The following is a 25,419-nucleotide window of genomic DNA, read 5'->3' as shown; positions in this document are numbered from 1 at the left end:
GGAGATAGTTCTTTTTTTTTTTTTTTTTTTTGGGGGGGGGGGGTTTTGGGCCACACCCGGTGACGCTCAGGGGTTACTCCTGGCTATGCACTCAGAAGTTGCTCCTGGCTTGGGGGACCATATGGGACACCGGGGGATCGAACCGCGGTCTATCCAAGGCTAGCGCAGGAAAGGCAGGCACCTTACCTCTAGCGCCACCGCCCGGCCCCAGGAGATAGTTCTTAAGCACTGCTGGCTATAGTCCAAAAATAAAATAAGTAAATTTTTAAAATACCCAACTTCCCTTCCCAAGGGAGACCAGATAGCCTAACTACTGTCTTTAACAGAATGATTAACTTGCTGTATAAAATATAACAATCATTCTAAAATATGTAAAATATAGAAACATTGGAAACTTTATTATGGAAGAAATATATCAGTAAACATGAATCACAAAATAATGGTATCCCCATATTAATATCAGATAAAATATATTTCAGAGAAAAAAATCATTGAGATAAAAACAGAACAAGCAACCAAATCATCTCAAGTACATCAATCATCAGGCTTAAAACTGCTACCTTCTGGAAAGATAGCACAGTGGTAGGGTCTAAGCCTTGCATGCAGCCAATCCAGGATGAGCGGTGGTTTGAATTCTGGCATCCCATATGGTCCCCTGTAACTACCAGGAGTGATTTCTGAGCTCAAAGCCAGGAGTAACACCCCTGAGTGGTGCCAGGTAGGACCCAAAAACAAACAAACAAAAACCTACTACCTTCTTAGAATGGGAGTAAGCAGATTTCCCTCTCTTCCAGAGAGATACCACTCCCAACCTCATCAGATTTATAAATGATATAGCTCTACAGCTCCTGGAGCATATGGTCTCATATGCAGCTATGCTACACTTCCAAATTTCACAGCACTAACAGCTCAGTAAGAGCACAGCAGCTGATGAGAAAGCTGCATAGAAGACCACTAGGTTCAATGAGCAGAAATAGTAACAAAATGATTGAACTAGTTCATTAAATCTTCAGACAATGACATGATTAAAAGATATAACAATTATGACAAATTTACTTTTATTGATCTATTTTCTGATAACTCCATTTACTATTTTTAAAATTTGTGTGTGCTAAAGGCAATCTTGGGAGGTGGTTGCTAAACTAGTTACATTGGTGATGGGACTGGTATTAGAACCTTGAATGAATACCTAAAAGAACACTATTCTGAACAACTTTTTCTACCATGGCATTTAAATATAAAGATTTTAAAAAAAGAAATAGTCACTCTTCCAAAACCTAAAGTTGTATGTACTAAAGCAACCTCGATAAGAGTAAAATAATTGGTGAAATCATAATCCCTAAATTCAAAACACACTATGTGAAAATACAAAAAATTAAGATATGCTTCTCCCCAAAAAGATAGATTCTGAAAATTTTGGTGGAGAGTCCTAATACCCTCCACCAAACACGAATGGGGCCTCTTTGCAGCCTTCCCTCAGCCTCCTTCTGGGGTCCAGTGCCATAGCTGATTGCCTACCCTTGGGGGCCAGCCAGCGAGGTTTGTGCTGGTAGGCAATAGGGATCCTCACCTCTTAAGCCCTTTCACCAAATGCAAAAGGGGCTGTCTTCTTGGGTCTTTTCTCAGTCTCCTTCTGGGTCCCAGGCCATTGCTGATCGTTTGCCCCATGGGGATTGTAAAATCTGTGTCTGGGCAGGAACAGGGAATCTCATGTCCTAATCCCCTCCACCAAGAGCAAATGGGGCCTCCCTTGCAACCTTCCCTCAGCCTCCTCTGGGTTCAGTGCAATTAATGAAAACCCCCTCCATCCCATCAGTTCTCTTTTTTCCAAACAGTGCGAACACCAGTGTGTCCTCACAAAGTCATCTTAATCTATATCAGAATATTACACACACACAGAAATACTCGAGCCCCATTCCATACAAACAATTCAATCGATCATTTTATTAAACACCTGATACAACAGCATTCCAAACCACTAAATGCAAAGATCAATGGAAATCTAAGGAAAACACCTATGCCGAGGGCTATGAAGAGAAATCCTGGCAAATCTCCAAGTCCACCCAAACATATGAACCTTATAGATGAGGACCAAAATCAACACTTAATGGTTTAGCAATGGATATCAAAGAGTCATTAATCTGCAAAATTAAGAAATCTATAGATAAACAATTCAACCAACTCACTCAAAAGAAGAACTCTTTCAAAGATGAGAGAATCTATACAAATGAAACTGAAGGAACTAAAAAACATGTTAGCAAGCCAGAAGAGTAGAATCACACAAGTGGAGAACCACATAGATGAATCTGAAGACAAATTGCAAGCCAGCTGTGATAAAGTCAAAAAAGAAAGGAGAGACAAAACACTGAAAGAAAATATAAGATGCTTAAAGAACAAAGGCAAGAGAAATAATCTCTGTATTATAGGAATACTAGAAGGGGAAGAAAATAGGAAAGGGGAAGAACAAGTAATGAGGGAGACAATAGCAGAGAACTTCTCCACCCTTGGAAAAGAGGTTTCTCTACAAATCCAAGAGACAGAGTGTCAAGTAAAATAGACCCTAACAGAACAACACCAAGACAACTAGTAATCCAAATGGTAAAAAACAAAGAGAGAGATGAATTCTTTAAAACAGTAAAGGAAAAAAAAAAACTCCTCAATTATAAAGGAAAACATAAGAATCAAACCAGATCTTCCATTTGAAACAACCCCCAGGCAAGAAAAGAAAGGAATTACATATTCAAACTACTGAATGAAAGAAACTTTCAACCCAGAATCCACTACCCAGCAAAATGCTCATTTACATGGGAGGGAGGATTAAAAACATTTTTAGACAAAACAAAACAAAACTCCCAATATTTGTGCTACTTAAAGAGCAATTACACAAAACAAATTCCCAATTGTAACAACAACAACCCTACACAAGATAATGGCACAACAGCTCTTTCTCTCAATAATTTCCTTAAATGTCAATGGACTAAACTCTCCCATCAAAAGGCACAGAGTAGCAGGTTGAATCAGGAAACAAAATACAGACATGTGCTGCCTGCAGGAAATACATGTAGAAGTTCAGTATAGACAGAGTCAGAATAAAAGGATAGAAAACAATAATACAAGCCACTGGAAAAAAAAAAGTGGGGACAGCCATTCTCAGATTAGAAGAAATGGCATTCAACCTCAAGAAAGTACATAGAGACAAAGATGGTCACTACTTATTGATCAGGGGAACAATAGACCAAGAAGCACTAACTCTGATCACCATCTATACACCAAATGTAGAGCCAACAAAATATGTAAGCCTTTTGCTTACAAACTTAGAGAAATATATGAACTGAAACGCCAGAGTAATAGAATTCAACACCCCATTATCACCACTAGACAGATCCACTAGGCTGTTTACAGGGCATTTCATCCTCAAAAAGCAGAATACACATTCTTCTCAAGCACACATGGAACTTTCTCCCAGACAGAAAACATTCTAGGACACAAGTCTAACCTACATAAAGTCACAAATATAAGAATTATACCAGAGCCAGAAGATAGCATGGAGGTAAGGCATTTGCCTTGCATGCAGAAGCATGTTGGTTCGAAGCCTGGCATCCCATATGGTACCCTGAGCCTGCAGGGGGCGATTTCTGAGCACAGAGCCAGGAATAGCCCAATAGCTGCCAGGTGTGACCCAAAACAAACAAACAAACAAAAAGAATTATACCAATCAATCTATCAGACCACAGTGTAACAGAGATCAAGATTTACTATGAAAAGAAGATGTGGAGAAAATCTAACATCTGGACACTAAACAACACGCTGTTCAACAACAGCTGGATCAGAGAAAAAAAAAGAGATTCCTTGAAACCAATGATAATGAAGAAACAAATTGGCAAAATCTATGGAATACAACAAAAGTAACTATGGGGAATCTCATAGCAATACAGGCCTACATTAGAAAAGAAGAAAATGACAAAATCAACGACCTTTAAAGGGACACCTTAAACATCTGGAAAACCAACAGCTGAGGAACCCAAACACAAGCAGAAGAAAAGAAATACTAAAAATTAGAACAAAAATTAACACTCTAGAAACAAACAAACAAACAAAAAAAAACAATACAAAGAATTAATGAGACCAGGAGCTGGTTTTTTGAAAGAATAAAGAAGATAGACAAACCACTGGCAAAACTCACAAGGGGTGGGGGAGGAAAACACTCAAATAAATAGGATCAAAAATGAAGGGAAGAGATTACAGATACTCCTTGCTTAACGACCAAGTTCTGTTTCAAAGACTTGGTTGTTAAACAAATTGGTCGTTAAGTGAGAAACTGCATGTACTGTATACAGTAGTATAGTATATGCATAGTACTTGACAATACAGTATTCTGAATAAGTAAAATAACAAAAAAGATCAAACTGAAAACTTCCACTTGTTTTAATTTGCATAGGTTGTATAATTTACACGGTACTGCAATGTATTACAGAACAAAATTAATAAAGTAGGTACATTAAAGCACCAAAAACCACAGTACTGTACTGTAGAGTGTACAAGATGGAAAAAGGGTATTTAAAATAAAATAAAATAACAGTGAAGAGATAGTCGTAAGTGCTAGTGGTCGCTAAAAAGATAGGTCATTAAGTGAGGAGAATCTGTACAACAAAACCCCAAGAAATCCAAAACATCATGAAAGCTTATTACGAACAACTGTATTCAGTTAAGCTAGAGAACCTAGAAGAAATGGACAGATTTCTGAAAAAAATATCTCCTGATACATAACGAGGAAGAAATGAAAAAATTAAACAGGTCAATTACAAGTAAGGAAATTGAATTGAAAGGAATTGAATTTGGTGAATTAGGAAGCTCACTAAAAAAAAAGTGCAGGAACAGATGGGTTTATTTACAGGTGAATTTTATCAAGCATTTAGAGAAGAGTTACTACTATTAATCCTTAGATGCTTCCAAAACATTGAAAAGACAAGAACCCTCCCTAATACTTTCCAGTAAGCTAATATCACATTCATCCCTAAAGTTGACAATGATACCACCAAGAAAAAAAACTAAAGACCAATCTCACTAATAAACATGGATGCAAAAATCATTAACAACGGGCTGGAACGGTGGTGCAGCAGTAAGGTGTTTGCCTTGCACGCATCCAAACCTAGGACGAACCATGGTTCAATCCCCCCGGGGTTCCATATGGTCCCTCAAGCCAATTTCTGAGTGCATAACCAGGAGTAACCCCTGAGAGTCACTGGGTGTGGCCCAAAATAAAAAATATTAATAAAATATTAGAAAATCGAGTCCAACAACACATCAAACATATTATACATCATGACCAAATGGGTTTCATTCCAGGGATTGCAAGGATGGTTCAACATACACAAATCGATCAAAATCATACATCACATCAATAAAAGGGAGGATAAAAAATGATATCAATTGATGCAGAAAAAGCTTTTGACAAAATTCAACACCAATTAATGATGAAAACCCTTAGCAAAATAGGTGTGAATGGAACCTTCTTCAAGATAGTAACAGCTATCTACAAAAATCCCACAGCCAACATTATTCTTAATGGTGAAAAATTAAAAGCCCTTCCACTAAGGTCTGGCATGAGGCAAGGATGTCCACTATCTCCACTCTTATTTAACATAGTATTAGGGGTTAGAGCAATAGCACAATGGTAGGGCATTTGCCTTGCACATGGCAGATCCAGAACGGACCTGGTTTGATCTCCAGCATCCCATATGGTCCCCCTAGCCGGCAGCGATTTCTGAGCGCATAGCCAGGAGTAATACCTGAGCGTCACTGGGTGTAGCCCAAATAAAAACAAAAACAAAACATAGTATTAGAAGTCCTATCAATAGCAATCCGAGGAGAGAAGGAAATCAAAAAAGTTCAAATCCCAAAAGGGGAAGTCAAATTATCTCTATTTGCAGATGACATGATGATATACATTGAAGACCCCAAAGAGTCCACAGAAAAGCTTCTAGAAACAATAAACCAATACAGTAAACTGGCCAGCTAAAAAAGTCAATACACAAAAGAAGAGACGGTTGCATTCCTGACTCAGAGGAGAAAGAGATCAAACAGTGCATTCCATTTAAAATAGGGTCCAAAACTATCAAATATCTAAGAATCCACCTAACAAGAGTGGTGAGAGACCTTTATCAAGAAAACACTCACGAATAGCTAAAGCAATCCTGGGGAAAAGGAATATGGCAGGCATTACTTTCCCCAATTTGAAAACGTATTACAAAGCAATAGTAATCAAAATAGCATGGTATTGGAATAAATACAGATCAGTGGAATAGACTTGAGTACTCAGAGAATGTTCGCCAGACATACAATCATTTAATTTTTGATAAAGGGGCAAGAAATCCTAAGTGGAACAAGGAAACACTCTTCAACAAGTGGTGTTGGCACAACTGGTTAGACACTTGCAAAAAAGCAAACTCAGACCCACAGCTAATGCCATATACGAAGGTAAAATCCAAATGAATTAAAGACCTTGATATCAAGCCTGAAACCATAGCTATACAGAACAACACGTAGGTAAAACATTCCATGACATTGAGACTAAAGGCATCTTCAAGAAGGAAACTGCACAATTCAAACAAGTGGAAGCAGAGATAAACAGATGGAAATATAGTAAGCTGAGAAGCTTCTGCACCTTCAAGGAAATAGTGCCTAGGATACAAGAGCCAGCAATGAATGGGAGAAATTATTCACCCAATACCCATCAGATAAGAGGCTAATATCAAAAACATACAAGGCACTGAACTTTACAAGAAAAAAAACATCTAATCCCATCAAAAAAAATGGGGAGAAGAAATGAACAGACACTCTGTCAAAGAAGAAATACAAATGGCCAAAAGACACATGAAAAAATGTTCCACATCACTAATCATCAGGGAGATGCAAATCAAAACAACAATGAGGTATCATCTCACACCACAGAGACTGGTACATATCACAAAGAACAAGAACAATCAGTACTGGAGGGGATGTGGAGAGAAAGGAACTCTTATTCACTGCTGGTGGGAATGCCATCTAGTCCAGCCTTTATGGGAGACCATATGGAGATTCCTCAAAAAACTGGAAACTGAGCTCCCATCTGATCCAGCTATACCACTCCTAGGGATATACATATACTCCTCGCTTAATGACCTATCTTTTTAGTGACCACTCGCACTTATGACTATCCCTTCACTATTATTTTATTTTATTTTATTTTAAATATCCTTTTCCATCTTTTTTTTTTTGTTGTTGTTGTTTTTGGGCCACACCCGGCGGTGCTCAGGGGTTACTCCTGGCTGTTTGCTCAGAAATAGCTCCTGGCAGGCACAGGGGACCATATGGGACACCGGGATTCGAACCAACCACCTTTGGTCCTGGATTGGCTGCTTGCAAGGCAAACGCCGCTGTGCTATCTCTCCGGGCCCCCCTTTTTCCATCTTGTACACTCTACAGTACAGTACTGTGGTTTTGGTGCTTTAATGTGCCTACTTTACTAACTTTATGTTCTGTAATGCATTGCAGTACTGTGTGTAAATTACACAACCTATGCAAATTAAAACAAGTGGAAGTTTTCAGTTTGATCTTTCTCATTATTTTACTTATTCAGAATACTGCATTGTCAAATACTATGTATATACTGTACTACTGTATACAGTACATGCAGTTCCTCACTTAACCAATTCGCTTAATGACCAAGTCTTTGAAACGAAACTTGGTCGTTAAGCGATGAGTATCTGTATCCTAGGAACACGAAAATACAATTCAAAAGCCCCTTCCTCACACCTATATTCATTACAGCACTATTAACAATAGCCAGAGTCTGGAAACAACCAAGATGCGCTTCACCAGATGAATGGCTAAAGAAACTGTGGGACATATACACAATGGAGTATTATGCAGCTATCAGGAGAGATGAAGTCATGAAATTTTCCTATCCATGATGTCCATGGAATCTATTATGCTGAGTGAAATAAGTCAGAAGGAGAGAGACACAGAATAGTATCACTCATTTGTGAGTTTTAAGAAAAATAAAAGACATTTTTTGTAATAATTCTCAGAGACAATAGAGATAAGGGCTGGAAGGTCCAGCTCAAGATATGAAACAACACAGAGTTATGAGTGCAACTAGAGAAATAACTACACTGACAACTCACATAACAATGTGAATGAATGAGGGAAGTTGAAAGCCTGTCTCAAATACAGGGGGGAGAGGGTGGTGGGAGATTTGAGCATTTGTGATGGGAATGTTGCACTCATTTGAAGGGTGGTATTCTTGATATGACTGATACCCAACTACAATCATGTTTGTAATCAAATTGTATAAATAAAGATATTAAAAAAAAACTTCAAAACCACTTCAGAAAAAAATTGAAGAACTAATGAAATGAAAGAACATTCCATGCTCATGTATTGAAAGAGTCAATTTCACAAAATGACCATTTTACTAATCTATTATATAGATTCAATGTAATCCCTATTTAAGTTCAGACAAACTTCTTCAAGGACTTAGAACAATCAATTATAAAGAGTGTGGAAAAAAAAGACCTAGGATAGCCAAATCAATATTGAAAAACAAGAAACTGAGAGGCATATCAATACCTATTTTGAAGCTCTACTACAAAGCTATAGTGATCAAAACAGCATGGTATTGGAACAAAGACAGATTGTCAGACCAATGGGTCAGAATAGAATACCCAGTGATAAACCCTCAAGCATAAGGTCAACTAATCTTTGACAAAAGAGCCAAGAATATGAAATGGAACAGAGTCTCTTCAACAAATGGTGTTGGAATAATTGGGATAACTATGTGTAAGAAATTAAAGGTTGATCCATATCTTACACCATACAAAGTTAATTTAAAGTGGATTAAAGATCTTGATATTAGACCAAAATCCATAAAGCTCATTGAGAAAAACATAGGCCGAACACTCCAAGACCTCATATAAGTCTTCAATGATTGGATGCCAATGGCAGAGCTATAGCATCTAACATAAATACATGGGACTACATCAAACTAAAAAGCTTCTGTATTGCAAAAGAAACATGAACTAAAATTAGAAGACAACTAACTGAGAGAGAATTTTGCACTCAACACATCACATAAAGGGTTAATTTCTAGTATATACAAAGTACTCACAAAGGGTAACTCCACAAAACTCAAAAACCCATCAAAAAAATGGGAAGAGGAAATGAGCAGGCACTTCTCCGAGAGGACCAACAGATAGACAAAAGATACATGAAAAAAATGTTCATTATCACTTATCCTTAGGAAAATCCAAATCAAGAAAAATGAGATATCATCTTACACCAATGAGGATGGCACAAATCAAAAATACCGGAACAATCTCTGTTGGCGAGGATGTGGTGAAAAAGGATTTCTCCTCCATTGCTGGTGGGATGCTGCCTGATCCAACTCCTATGGAAAACAGTATGGAGTGTTCTCAGTAAACTAAAAATTGAACTGCCATATGACCCAGCAATCCCTCTTTTGGGTATCTATCCACAGAACAGAAAAACATTCATTCAAAATAATGCACATCACTATTCACTGCAACACTGAGTACAATAGCTAAGACTTAGAATCAACCTAGATGTCTAACAACAGATGAGTGGATCATGAAGATATGGTACATATAAACAATGGAATACTACACAACTGTAAGTAATGATGCCCATGTAATTTGTAACAACATGGATGGAACTTGAAGATATGATACTAAATGAAGCCAGAAAAAGGCTAAAAATAGAATAGTACTTATATGTAGTATTTAGAATAACTGCACAAAGCAACACAATGGTCTAATTGGTAGTTGTCCTGAACACCATTAGCCCACGAGTATAAGAGAAGAGATGCAATTGAGTGGAAGAGGAAAAACACAAAAACTTGTATTCTCTTCTATACCTTCAGCAACAGATACAGCTGTTTAGATTGAGCAGTTATCTAATCGATGACTCCTTATAGATGTCTATAATAATGTTCTAATGCTTTTATCCACAGAAACTGGTGCAGAATGCATTTGGAAGATAATGGACTCCTACTAAAGTGCTCTCTATGAGAAATTTTAATGTCTTAATTTTACTATGTCTATAACTTCTTGATCTTTCTGTCCTCAGTGGTACTTAGAGATATAGGTTGGTTGCCCTATTCCATACTGCAATGCTATACTTATCTTAATGAGCACTGTCTTCTGAGTCTGACACAGTACGGCATTGCAAAAATTCTAATCTATTCATTTTCTACTTGATTATGCCGACTAAAATAATCTAATGTTTATGTCCACAGATAGCAATGGAATATGCAACTGCATGCCATAAACTCCTGCTACAGAGCTCATTCATTGAATATGCTTTGTAATTTGTTTTCAATTTCAGTAGTTTACCATTATACCACAATGTTCATGATTTTAGTTTGCTTTTAGGAAAGGAGCCTGGATGGTCAAGACCCTCTAGATGATTCTTCTTGGTGTAGATTCCTCTTACAGTGCTCATTACCTTACTGCCTTAAAGTTTACCTCACCAATGATGGCTGGCCTAGAAAATGGAATAAAACCTTTGTGTCTGACCCATTTCACCTAGGTCAGCTTTTCAATTGTAACCCATGGATCAATCCTCAGTCTATTTGTGCACATGTGTTGGCCACATAATGTCTGTCTAATCATGCAGGGGTCCTCAAACTTTTTAAACAGGGGGCCAGTTCACTGTCCTTCAGACTGTTAAGAGGGCCAGATTATAGTAAAAACAAAAATTATGAACAAATTTCTATGCACACTGCATATATATTATTTAGAAGTGAAGAAACAAAATGGGAATAAATACAATATGTGGCCCGCGGGGGAGGACCATTGGTAATGTGTAATATACATAATATCTATCTTATATATTGTCTATCCTCCTTTCCCTCCCTCCCCTCCACTTACCATCTTACAATACCTTTTCTAGCCCTTCACTCTCTCACTAGAGATCTGTTATTCCTCTCCCTCACATTTAACCCTTTACCCTCAGATCTTAACTCCTCAAGAACTGGAACATTAGCCCAACCCCAGCCAGCTGCGAACCAATCCCAAAGCTAGAACAGATTTCCAGTCCACCTTGCCTCAGCCAAAAAAAGAAGCTGCCACAACTGCTGCTGCTGATTTGCTCTTGGCACCTCTTCCCCCCCACACACACCTCCCTTCACTATGGATTATTGCTTGCTACCAGATTCGGTTTCTGAGAAACTCCCAGCTCAAGGACATTTCCTAATATGTGTGACTGCTGGGAGCCATTTTTCAGACTCCACAAGACCATGTTGCATGCTGAAGCTGTGCTCCAGATTTTATTTGCTTCCACCCCAGACTATTTCAAAAGACTTAAGTGGACATGTCTACCTCCTTAGAATATTTCTTTAGACATATTTCCTGAATAGGTATAACTCTTACTATCTATCCTTCTTATGTAGCGGCAGTTTTCCTATTCCTATTTTTGGATCTATTTAGTAGGAAATTCTATTAGATAAGTCCCTCTGTGCTCTGAGTTCCTATTAGAACCAGGATTATATATTTCTTTTTTAAGAAATACCTAGTACACTTGTAAATTTACTTCATCAATTTACAGAAATTCCTTTCCATTTCTAGTTCAGTAAGTTTTTGTTTGGTTGTTCAATAATTGAAAAAATTATCCTACTTTTCTTTGTTCTATTAATGTGGTAGATTATATTCACATTCTTAGAATAAAACTAATTTTGTATTACATTTATATGAGTGTGTTTAAATATGTCAATTTGCTAGTAAAACATTTAGAAATTTGCAATTGTTTTTTGTTCACATGACTGGCTTTTTAAAAAAAAACTGTATAATAATGTTTTTAGCAGTAATATGAAGTCACACTGGCATAAAAAGCTGTGAAAGGGTACATGAGTTGCCTAGATACATGGTACACAAGCACATGTGGCTCACATCTCTCTTGAGAACTCCAGTGCTTTCATGGTGGATTGTATACCATGGCTCTCTCCACTTTTGGAGAAGAGCATGTTCTCTCTTGAGTGTGGTCCTCATTACTCCCTTTCTTAACCTCTTCCTCTCCTTCCTCAATACCTCCAAATAAAACTTGATTTAAAAAAAAAAACAAACTGAAAGAATGTGTGTAAACTAGTGTTACTGTTTAAATGTTGAAAAAGTCATTAGTATAAAGTATGCCACAAAAGAGAAACTATATTAAACATCAGAATAAATAAAATTTCAGTAAAGAAAACTGCTGATAAAAGTTGTCAAGAATGTCGGGCCCGGAGAGATAGCTCAGCGGCGTTTGCCTTGCAAACAGCCGATCCAGGACCTAAGGTGGTTGGTTCGAATCCCGGTGTCCCATATGGTCCCCCGTGCCTGCCAGGAGCTGTTTCTGAGCAGATAGCCAGGAGTAACCCCTGAGCACGAGCTGGGTGTGACCCAAAAAAAACTTAAAAAAAAAAAAAAAAAAAAAAAGAATGTGGACATATATAATTCTAATAAAATACTGGTTTGTGGGGCCAGAGGCACAGTATAGCGGTAGGCATTTGCCTTGCACGCGCCTGACTTGGAACAGACCTGGGTTCGATCTCCAGTGTCCCACATATGGTCCTCGAAGCCAGGAGCAATTTCTGAGAGCATAGCCAGGACTCACCCTGTGAATCACTGGGTGTGGCCCCCCCAAAAAACAAACAAACAAAAGGGGCCCGGCAAGGTGGCGTTAGAGGTAAGGTGTCTGCCTTGCAAGCACTAGCCAAGGAAGGACAGCGGTTCGATCTCCCCGGCATCCCATATGGTACCTCCAAGCCAGGGGCAATTTCTAAGCGCTTAGCCAGGAGGAACCCCTGAGCATCAAACGGGTGTGGCCGTAAAACCAAAACCAAAACCAAACAAAACAAAAAATGTGGACAGAGGCTTGCTTCCTCGAGTCCCAGGGCTTGATTTCCCTCTTGCACAAGTGCGTGCACTGTGGATCTTGAGCCTCTCAGGTCTGCTGTGGGTCTCAGTAGGCCAAGTCCATTGGGTCTTTGCCCTGCTAAAGTAGGAACATGCTGAGAAAAAGTAAACCTGGACATACCAAATTAAGGGGAATGAAACAGTCTCACATGGTGTCCTCAAGCTCAGCTTTAGTTATGGGCTTGTGAGGGGAGGCAGTGTCCCTGCTAAGATTCATGGGGCCCCTGGTGACACGATGTTTATTATATCCTCTCCCGGATGAGTGGGAAACTTCCAAATGTCACATCCTGTTCCCCCTTAGACCTCATGGACCAGGGCAGACACCGAAAGCGTGAAATACCTCAAGACTCGTAGTAGTGGTGGCGCAGCAGGTGTTTGCCTTACAGGCACCTGACCTGATATGAACAAAGGTTCGATCCCCAAGCCAGGAGCAATTTCTGAGCGAATAGCCTGAGTGTCATCAGGTGTGGCCCAAAAAACAAAAACAAACAAACAAAAAGAATGTGGACAAATATAACTCTAATAAAATACTACTTTGTTTTAATTTAGCCATTTCCATGAATCAAGTGTATTATCAATATGCAATACTCAACTCAAACCAATGAGCAAATTGGTTTAAATGAGCAAAATTGGTTTAAACCTTAAGCAAATGTTGATAATAAAAAAAAAAGTTTATGTTTAGGGAGAAAAAAAATCTCTCGGCTCATGCAACTATCTTTATTTTATACTTCAGAAAAGCTACTATTAACATTGGCACTACTGATGTTTTTGTCATTCCACTTTAAAAGTTTTCTCAGGGTCCAAAAGGGGTTAAACATGCTTTCCTTGCCATGCAGCTGACCCCAGTTTGATCTCTGACATGGCATATGGTTCTCCACAGAGAACCAGAAATAATTCTAAGTGCCACTAGGTGTAGCCCAACGTTTCACTCCCACCCACTCCAGTATTTTTTCTGTTGGGGAAGATAGCCCTGTATATTGTAGAATGTTTAGTAGGATGCCTATTTGTACCCACCAAATGCCAGTAGCTCCCATAATGCTATGACCGTAAGAAATGCTTGACAATGCAAACCCCTCTCCACGGGAAAGGAGAGTTCAAAATAAGCTCTACTTAAGAATCACTACGATAGAGGTACACCTAAGAATGGAATCAAAATCCTTATAAGTTACTCTTATATAATACTATACATTAGTTCCACATTCTACTTAAAAATTATTAAATACAAAATCTTGAGTCAGAAGAACGTTAGTATAATACAGTTGTGCTTTAACATGAGTTTGATTCAGTCTCACTTAGCACATGAAATGAACAAACAGTAAAATAATAAATATAATAGTTCTATCAATAACCACTAATTATAGGAAGTGTCAACAGGGAAGAGGCAATCTCTATCATTTCCAACTCTTTCTCTGGAAGACCATTTGGTCCAGCCTGCCATTTCTAAATGAGGAGTAGGAGTAAGTCCTGAGAAGCCAGAAATGGCCCCAAAACAAAAATAACAACAATATATATTTCCCTATACAATCTAGAGTTTCATTGGCCTTATCTAGGTAAGTGTCACTCAAGGGAATTTCATGTGGATACAGTTAACAGGAACGGAACTGCTGTTACCTCAGATACATATTCACTAACATTTTGTCTGTAAAGACATTTAACTGGAACTCCTTAGACATCATGCTCTCTTGATTTGACCTCTACAAGGTCTCTAATGGATGACCTTTAATTGAAGCTAAAAGCTCTACTACATCCAGTACACCAAAAAACAGCAGCAAAAACTAAACGATCTTCATAAACCTGCCTATAAAGTCACACAACTATTCCAGTGAATTGCTATTTAATGCAGTCACAAAACCCTACTAGACAAAGCAAAGATAGAGAAAAAAAAAACTGGAGAAGGTGCTCAAACATAGCACACAAGGATGATGTACAAGTACAAAAAAACTAAGGATAAAGCTCAGCAGCAGAGTACTTATCTTTCATGTGTGAGGCCTTAAGGTTTTGTTCCCAGCATTACTAAAAGCAAAGAAACAAAACAACTAATAATAGAGGTAAATATAGGTAGAATAAAAAATGAAAAGCTCAACAATTATGACAAAGCAAGAAATAGCCTAAAAGAACAATTAAAAATGTAATTAAAAATTTGTACTTCAATAGTAATTTAATGGCTTAAATTTATCAATTATAATGTATAGAATGACAGAAAAAAGATAGTACAGCAGTTAGAACTCATGCTAGGCATGGGCCAGACAGACCTAGGTTCAATTCCTAATACCATATATTCCCTGAATATTGCCTAATATAGCCCTGGAACACCCAAACATTGAATTGCCTACCCAGCTGACTGAGAATTATCATTAGGGTCTCAGTGCTTCTAGACACCACTTAAAAGGCAAACCGCAAAATAAATAAAAAACAGGTACAGGTATCTGTAAAGGCAGGTATTTTTGTCAGATAACATCTAGAAAAAGATAGTAATATATATTCCTAGCTACAAAAAAGGTAATTGAAGATAAAGATGAACATTATAAAATGGTACAGTTTAATATTAGACATCAAGTACTAAGTGACACATCAAATACATTAAACAGTAACAGAAAGAATAGAATAATACTGAATTAGCAAAGAATTAATACCCTACTTACAACTATGAGCAATCAACTAAAGAGAAGAAATAAGGAAATAACAATAATAAATGATGAGCTAGAACAGATGGACTTAATAGGCACTTAAATTTTTACCCTCAGACAGCTGAATTTACATTTTTTTCAAGTGTACAAAGAATTTTCTCAAGAATAGGCCATATGCTGGAAAATAAAATAAATATTAATAAACTCACTAAAACAAAAAATCACAAGTAATTTTATCACCTAATACTATAAAAATTAAAACTAAATCACAAAAAGGAAACACTTAAAACCATGTGGAAACCAAACAAGATGTTTCTCCACAACCACTGTTTAACAAGGACACTAAAACAAATTAAAAACCAAATGTAGACAACTTAAAATGAAAACACAAGTTATCAAAGTAGGAAGGTCAACAGTCATAGAGGTCTTCATAAAGAAGTCAAAAAAATGTCAAGTAAATAATGTAACTTTAAGCTAAAGCAACTGGAAAAACAACTAGCAACAAAAAATAGAAGAAAGGAAATATAAAAGCAAGAGAAAACTTAAATGAAATAGGTGAGAGCAACAGTACTGTTGGTAGGGTATTTGCCTTGCATGCAACTAACTTGGATTCAATTCCCAGCACCCCATATGGTCCCATAGGAGTGCTGATCCTTGAGCACCACTGGTTGTACATCCCCAAATAAAATAAAACAAAGAAATATAACGAAAACTAAGAAAATACAAAAGACAAACAAACTGAAAAAGAAACTGGCTTTTCTGTAAGAAAATCCAATAAACCTTTAATTATATCAGTACTCCTAAAGCGAGTTAATTACTCTCACACCATTACGACCACCATCACTACTACCACACCCTTGTGCCAAGTTGTACTAGATCAAGGCCTTGGAAACCTAAGTTCAAACATTTACAAAACTTCTGACACCAGGTACAATATTAGCTGGGTTGCCTTAAAAAAAACTTAAGTCACACTGGTGATGGGAATGTTGCACTGGTGAAGGTGGGTGTTCTTTACATGACTGAAACCCAACTACAATCATATTTGTAATCAAGGTATTTAAATAAAGATATATATAAAGAGGAGAAAGAGGTATGTTGGTGGTGGGAATTATAGATTGGTGAAGGGTGTTGTGCATTGTATGACTGAATTCAATCATGAACAATGTTATAACTGTATCCTGAACAATCTTATAAACCAAAGTATTAAGTAAAGTATTTTTAAATATAAAAAAAAACTTAAGTCAATTCTGACACTATCTACTAGGAGAGGTATTTAATCCTGAAGATGTAGTGTGGGTCCATGCACCAGGGAATTTTTAGATTCCCAAAAGAAAGAATTATGCATAAAAAGAAAACAGGAATAAAGCATCCAAGTATGAACTATGTTGCTTATTAATGTGAGAACAGCTATATTTCTTTCTATTTGTGGTTACTAACAATCTTTCAATGAGTACCAAACACTTGTTTGAAAGGTCATTAAGGAAACAGTGATGTCATGTATCCTTTCTAAAGAACAGATCACATAGATCTTACTATTCAATTTCAGAAGAAACACACACATAAAGGAAGAGAAACAGTACACCTCATGTTATCTAGTTTCATCATATTAATCATGGTCTAATCAGGTTGGCCTCAAAGCTAGAATATAAAAAAAAGCAAGTAAACAAAACCCCAGTAGAAAATAATTAATTAAAATGTAAGAAACTTTAAAGTATGTATCTGGAAAAATTAGAAACTGCAAGATTATAAATTATGTGAAATATAAAAAATTCACTGGATGGTTTTAGCAGTAGAACAAGCTTTGCAAAACAAAACACACACATTCAAAGATAAATTAATAGGTATTCAACTATAGAAATGATAAATACAATAAAAAATATTAGATGCAAGATACTGTAAAATAAAGTCTAGCATATATGTAACTGAAGCAGAGAAGAAAGCAACCTTTAAACATTTTATGAAACATTTTATGAAAGTTTAGTCCAGTGAATATCAATCAGGTAGGACATATACATACATACACTTATTACACATGAATAAACACATGCCAACACTTATCTCTAAAACACACATAAACTCATGCACACACATCACACTGATAAAACACACAAAAACAATTTTAAATGAAGATGTTTCTCAGACCAGAGACATAATATAAAGGTTAAGGTATATGCTTTGCATGTGCAAGATCCCTCATTTGATCTGCAACACAACATGGTCCCCCAAGGTACAGCCCTGGAGATCCCTAATCACTGCATACTGCTTTCCACAGAAACTGCAACAATTTATATTCTCAATATCATAGTATTAGAAAAAAAAATCATCATGAAGCTCACCACAAAGAGTGATGAGTTTAGTTAGAGAAATAACTACATTGAGAACTATCCTAACAATGAGAATGTATGAGGGAAATAGAAAGCCTGTCTAGAGTACAGGCGGGGGTAGGGTGGAGAGGAGGGAGATATGGGACATTGGTGATGGGAATGTTGCACTGGTGATGGGTGGTGTTCTTTCCATGACTGAAATCCAACTACAATCATGTTTGTAATCAAGGTGTTTAAATTATTATTAAAATAAATAAATAAATAAATCCACTCACACTAACACCTCAGAAATTCAGTAGAGACATAACGCAATCTGAATTTAAATCTTTGCCCATATATAACTGAAAAGCATTGATGTATTTACTTTTTCCCCATGGCTTTCATGATGTAAAAGTTCATTATTTCTGTATTACATTTTTCAAACTCAAAAAAAAAATCAGTATTTTCTCCATGTTCTTACCAACATTTGTTTCTGGTGTTTCTGATATAGGCTATTCTGATAAATGTGGTAGTTGTCCTTGTTGAAAGCCATCTCATTGTTGTTTTAGACATCAAACTTTCTTTTCACATAATGAGTGAGGCACTTAAGTAGTTCTCATTTCATTATAAGCACAACATGCAAAGTACAACATTCCCTCTTTTGAAAAAATATCAGAAAATGACTTACTGATTTTTTTTATTTTGCTGGTTATTTTGGTACTGGGGATATAGTCCAGAGCCTTATACATGAATTATTACCAATTAAAATAATGTTAGCAAATAAAATAAAAATCTAAAAAATAAAAGGTAGAGCAACTTGTATATAATCACAACACTAGTAAATCTTCCCAAATAGCTTATCAGTTTCCTAGATACTTGCAATGGAAACATTTAATAGAAGTAAGATTAGGGGGTCAGTGAGACAGCACAGTGGTAGTGTGTTTGCCTTGCATACAGCTGATCCAGGACAGGTCATTCAAATCCCGGCATCCTCTGTGGTCCCTAGAGCCTGCCAGGAGCGATTAAGCACAGAGCCAGGAGTAACCCCTGAGCGCCAACGGGTGTGACCCAAAAGCCAAAAAAAAAAAAAAAGTGACATGATACAAATAATTTCCCTGTCTCTACTAATATTATTAGATGATTTTTATTTTATTATTTTTCTTTTTCTTTTATTGATATAGTATATTATGTTGATTGACTTGCATATGTTTTATTTCTTTTTTTTCCCACCACCCCAGCATATGTTAAACTATCTTTCGTTTGTAGCTATAACACTCTCTCAAGATAACCGTCTAACCAAAAGCCTGGTCTCTGTTCCTCGATTACCTTCCTTTCTCATATTTTTCCTTCTCACCTTAATTTCTTACCTTCTTGCCCTTTTCTTCAAGCTCTGGGGTCAAGGAAGAATCTAGACACCCCCTTTCTACATTTCATCATCCAATTATCCTATATACCAGAGATTAGTGAGATCATCATATATTTGTCTTTATTCTTCAAGCTTACTTCACTCACTGTATCTTCCAGTTCAAACAAGGCTGCAGAAAATTGCATGATTTTATCGTTCCTTGAAGCTGCAAAATATTCTATCATGTACCTATACCACATCTTCATAATCCATTCAACTGTGGTTAGACATCAAAACTGATTCCTTACCTTAGCTACTATATTAAATGCAGCAATTAATAATGATGTGCATATATCCTTATAAAAATTTTTAAGTCCAGGGGCAGGGAGGATGTAAACCCTAAATGGAGAAATTCTAAGAAGTGAATTGCTAAGTGATATCGCAGCATATTCTAAGTCTACTTAGGGCTCCCCATACATTTTCCACAGGGTTTCAACCAGCTAACAATTCTACCAGCAGTGAATGTGCATGCCTATATTCATTGCAGTGCTATTCACAATAGCGAGAATCTGGTAACAACCCAGAGGCCTGACAACAGATGACTGGCTAAAGAAATTGTGGTACATCTAGAAAATGAAATACTATGTAGCCGTTGGGAAAAATAAAGTCATAAAACTTTTCTATACATGGATGGACATGGAAACTACTATGCTGAGTGAAATAAGTCAGAGGGAGAAAGACAGACACAAAATGGTCTGACTCACCTGTGGGTTTTAAGAAAAATAAAAGACAGTATGGTAATAATACCCAGAGACAATAAAGATGAGGACTGGAAGGATTTTCACACAACCTGAAGCTTACCACAAAGAGTGGTGAGTGTTGTTAGAGAAATAACTACACCAACGACTATCATGACAATGGTAAGTTAGAGAAATAGAATGCCTGTCTTGAAGACAGGCAGGGGGTGGGAGAGGTGGGAGAAGGGGGCATTGGTTTCAGGAAGGTTGCACTGGAGAAGGGGGTGTACTTTTTATAACTAAAACCCAATTACAAGCATGTTTGTAATCATGGTACTTAAATAAAGATATTATTTTAAAAAAAGAAAATTATTTTAAAAATTAATTAAAATAAAAATACTAGTTTTACCAATAAAATCGCCAAATAAACACCATTTAAGATATAAAGCATAATGATCTTATAGTACATATATTATAAAATTTCACCACCAATAAGATTATGTAGGACATAATCATTAGCCAATACCATGGTGTCCTTTTCAGATCCATTCTCTTACCAAGTTACAGTTATATAAAACACTATTATTGTCTCTAGTAATCATGCTAGCTATCCATTCAATTTCCAGAACATATTCAACCATAACTGAAAATTTGTCTTTGCCCAGCATCTGCCCATTTACTCCACCTTATTCTATTTATTTACATTAAGCAAGCTTAAATTCTACATAAAAATGAAATCATGTCAGGGCCGGAGCAGTGGCGCAAGCAGTACGGAGTCTGCTTTGCCTGCGCTAGCCTAGGACAGACTTCGGTTTGATCCCTCGAGCCAGGAGCAATTTCTGTGTGCATAGCCAGAAATAACCCCTGAGCGTCACCAGATGTGGCCCAAAAAACAACAACAAAAAAAAAAAAAAAAGAGAAAAGGAAAGAAAAGAAATCATGTGGTGTCTCTCTTCCTCTCACCCTATATACTTAATAAAATACAAGTACAAATGTCAAGATTTCAAATTAGCATCTTAAAATAAATGTTTCAAAGTACAGCAATACTCCAGAAACGTCTTGTAGAAAATAAATAGAAGTTTTATCTGGAGATGAGAAAATGAAGAATTCCAGTTTGAAGCAGTATTATTTCCAACAGTTTTCCACTGTAGAATGTAGAGTGACAGTCAAATGTTCCAAGTAAGGAGCACATTCCCAAAGAAGGAAAAAGGTGTGCAGTCTGTAAATGTTTGAGTTTTGCCTGGGGATAAGCATGGGGTTAAGCTGACAGCACTATAATGCTGTACACACACACACACACACACACACACACACACACACACACACACTATACACACACACACACACCTGGGGATAAGCATGGGGTTAAGCTGACAGCACTATAATGCTACACACACACACACACACACACACACACACACACACTCCTTCACCTCTACTAAACAGAAACACACACACACACACACACACACACACACACACACACACACACACACACACACTCCTTCACCTCTACTAAACAGAAACTTCCACCAGGCAGGTTCTTCCACTCCAAGCTGAGGAGTAGACAATTCTTCAGTGCTAGAGTCCACTTGCTACTCAAACTTGCAGGACATTAACACCACCAGCACAAGCACTGACAACTGTGCAATGAAAGGTAACAGGGCAGATCTATCCATTCTCACAGCTAAAGTTGATCCAGTTAGCTTACCCTTATGCACAGTAATAAGATATGACCAGCAATGTCCAGGGCAACATAGAGTCAGTCTCAAAATAGCCAATAAAAACAATATAGCCACGCCACTCATGCCTGCAGAAAACCTGACCCTCCACCCATCCCTCATATTAAATCAAAAACACTGATTTTTTTTTTGTCAATAAAAGGTCAGAAAAAATGCCAATCATACAGTAGCTCTATAAATTCCTTGTTAAAGAATTCAAAGTGGGCTTTTCATTAAAGGATGTTCACTAAATTGAAGAAAATAGGAGAGTTTTCTTTTTTCTTTTTTTTTTTTTTTAATAGGAGAGTTTTCAACAAAGAAAGGGAAAGTACAGCAAGCTTTTTTTTTCTTTTTCATATGGGTCACACCGGGCAGCACTCAGGGATTACTCCTGGCTCTGTACTCAGAAATCCTCCCTGGCAGGCACAAGGGACCATATGCGATGCCCGGATTCGAACCACCATCCATCCTGATTCAGCTGCGTGCAAGGCAAACAACCCACCACTGTGCTATCTCTCTCCAGGCCCCCCAAACTTTAATTTAAAAAAAAATTGCTAAAAGCATCACAGAGGAATTAAAAACTACAACATAGAGGTTTGTAGTAGCAGAACACTACAGCTGAGGAATAAATTAGGGTGCTCAAATAAAGACACATAAAAGCATAGAAAAGCATAAAAAAAGAGGAATAAAGAAAAAATAAAAACAATTTTTATGAGACAGCTACAAACTAAAAACATTTCCCATGGCAAGAGAAGTCTGGAGGGCCCGGAGAGACAGCACAGTAGCCTTTGCCTTGCAAGAAGCCGATCCAGGACCAAAGGTGGTTGGTTCGAATCCCGGTGGCCCGTATGGTCCCCCGTGCCTGCCAGGACCTATTTCTGAGCAGACAGCCAGGAGTAACCCCTGAGTACCGCCGGGTGTGACCCAAAAACCAAAAAAACAAAAAAAAGAAAGGAAGGAGGAAGGAAAGGAAGGAAGAAAAGGAAGGAAGGAAGGAAGGAAGGAAGGAAGGAAGGAAGGAAGGAAGGAAGGAAGGAAGGAAGAAGAAAGGAAGAAAGAAGAAAGAAGAAAGAAAGAAAGAAAGAAGAAAGAAAGAAAGAAAGAAAGAAAGAAAGAGAGAAGGAAGCAAAGAAAAAAGAAAGATAGAAAAGAAAATAGAAGAAATAAAAGAAAGAAAAAAGAAAGAAAGAAAGAGAATGAAAGAAAGAAAGAAAGAAGAAAGAAAGAAAGAAAGAAAGAAAGAAAGAAAGAAAGATAGAAAAGAAAAAAGAAGAAATAAAAGAAGAAAAAGAAAGAAAAGAAAGAAAGAAAGAAAGAAAGAAAAGAAAGAAAGAAGAAAAAAAGAAAAGAAAGAAGAAAGAAAAAGAAAGAAAGAAAGAAAGAAATCTGGACTAAATATAAGAAAAATCCTATTAAATAGGAAAAATATTTGCAAATTACATACTAGATAAAAGACTAATCCAAGACATATAAAGCACATACAAAATTCAACAGCAAAAAAAAAAAAAAGACAATATAGCCCACTGAAAAATAGGTGCAGAACATAAAAAGTCATTTTCCCAAAGACATATAAACAAACAGGAAGCATTTGGAAAATTGTTCAGTCATTTTTTATCAAGGAATCAAAATCAAAACAACGTGAGATACATTTCACACAACAGTGGAATATATTAAAACTACTAGAAACATTTAAACACACACACACACACACACACACACACGATACAACCAGTGTTGTATCTTCATTTATAATCTGTAGAATGTTGACTGGTTCAGCCACTATGGAAAACTATGAAGATATCACAAAAAAAGAGTAGTGCTTTCATATGATCCAAAGATCCATTCCTTAGTCTCTATTCCAAGTGGTATACAATTACATCAATTCAAAAAGATACACACACATGCACAATGAACTGACTACAAATCTTGCATTCTTTATAACTTGGACAGAAGTAGAGCATGTCATAATAAGCAAAATTAGTCAGAAAAAAATAAATGAATGCTGTATCATCTCAATTACATGTAAAGTATAAAGAAACAATGCAAATCATAGACAATTGCCAATGAAAACAAACCCTGAGATATACATAACAGAACTGAGACTGAGACTGCCAGGGGCAAAAGAGAAAACTACAGTAAGCTGGGAGCTTGCTTTCCAAATGACTGACCCAAGCTCAATCTGATATCCAAAATGGTCCTCTGAGCCATTTCAGGAATGATCCCGGAGCAAAGATCCAGGAGTAAGCCCAGAGCACAGTCAGTAATGCCCCCCAAAACAAAACACAAAAACAAAAACACACCCCCCCAAAACCTTAGCCTGCCAATAGAAAGGGAGTGTGAGGTGAGGTACCAAAAGGAATCAGAGATAGTGCTAGAGTAGAGGGACATAGGTGTTGGGTGTGATGCGGCCGTATTATAAGTCTATGAATACTAATGCTCTGAAAATTATGACCTCATTAAGTAAATAAAAATTATATATATAAAAATTAGATCTTTAAAATTTTGCCTTATTTAAAAATCACATTTATAAAAGCCATCCTCAAATGTATACTGTAATAGTTCTAAATGGGTCAACTTTCTTTTTTGTTTTTGTTTGTGGTGTTCAGGGTTTATTTCTGTTTCTTTACAGAAACAGGGACTACTCCTATTGGGCTCAGGGGACTGCAAGGGTTGCCACACATCCTACCCGCTGAACTATATTCTCTCAACTTTCTAAAATATACCATTTGAGTCAGAAATTGTACTTGGATAGCTACAGACTCACACTAAAATAATTTTCTGCATTAAATTTTTTGAACTAAGTAACAAAACATCCCATTACCATATCCATTTCCCTCCACCAATGTCTCAAGGTCCCCTCCCCACTATGCCCATCCTAAGTAGAGATTTCTGAAAGCATAATTAACTTACATTAACTTTGAAAGCTTGTACAGTGTTATCCAGAAGAAGGATGTTGCAAACCACCTCTGTATGCTGTCTGTCTCGGGCCAACTCTGATGCTCGTACATTGTAAGTTCTGCCAGCAGGCAACCGAAAACGTGAGGTCATTACTGTCCACACCAGGTCTATATTGGGAAAAAAAAAAAACTATAAACAACACTAAGGTAAAAAAAAAAAAAAAAGATAGCTGAAGACACAACGTAGTTTAAAATGTAAACGTTTTGCATATATTTTCCAACTTAAGAAAGTAATTATAGGGCCCGGAGAGATAGCACAGCGGTGTTTGCCTTGCAAGCAGTCGATCCAGGGCCTAAGGTGGTTAGTTCGAATCCTGGTGTCCCATATGGTCCCCCGTGCCTGCCAGGAACTATTTCTGAGCAAATAGCCAGGAGTAACCCCTGAGCACCGCCAGGTGTGGCCCAAAAAAAAAAAAAAAAAAAAGAAAAGAAAGTAATTATAAACTTTCAAATAGCAAGGTAAGAATTATAGGTGTAAAGTATATAAATAATTCATCACCACCACCTAAATTAAAATTACAGGGAGCCAGAGCTATAAAGTGGGTAGGAAGCTTGCCATGCACATGGTGACCCAGTTTGGATCCATAGCACCTCATATGGTCCCCAGATCCCCACCAGGAGTACTCCTTGAGGACAGAGCCAGGAGTCAGCTCTGAGCACTGCTGGGTATGCTTCCCTTCCCCACTCCCCCCAAAAAACCCCAAAAAACTAAAATTTAAACTGCCTAGAAAAGCTTTATTGTTAATTAATCTGTTGAGGACAATACACTAATTGTTCAGAAA

General features: G+C 37.1%; 1 protein-coding gene across 1 annotated transcript in view; it reads right to left on the bottom strand.

The window, feature by feature from the left end:
- Nucleotides 1-25,419, bottom strand: part of PTPN4 (protein tyrosine phosphatase non-receptor type 4) — a 210,422-nt gene that overhangs the window by 147,109 nt on the left and 37,894 nt on the right. Inside the window, exon 2 of the mRNA XM_049773139.1 lies at nucleotides 24,591-24,745. Within this exon, the coding sequence (XP_049629096.1) occupies nucleotides 24,591-24,728 (138 nt within the window). The 5' untranslated portion in view covers nucleotides 24,729-24,745. The remainder of the gene's footprint in view (nucleotides 1-24,590; nucleotides 24,746-25,419) is intronic.

The sequence above is a fragment of the Suncus etruscus genome, chromosome 5 (assembly GCF_024139225.1).
Source record: "Suncus etruscus isolate mSunEtr1 chromosome 5, mSunEtr1.pri.cur, whole genome shotgun sequence".
NCBI lineage: Eukaryota > Metazoa > Chordata > Mammalia > Eulipotyphla > Soricidae > Suncus > Suncus etruscus.
Note: the sequence above shows the minus strand (reverse complement) of the source record. Positions and strands in the feature narration are given on the sequence as shown.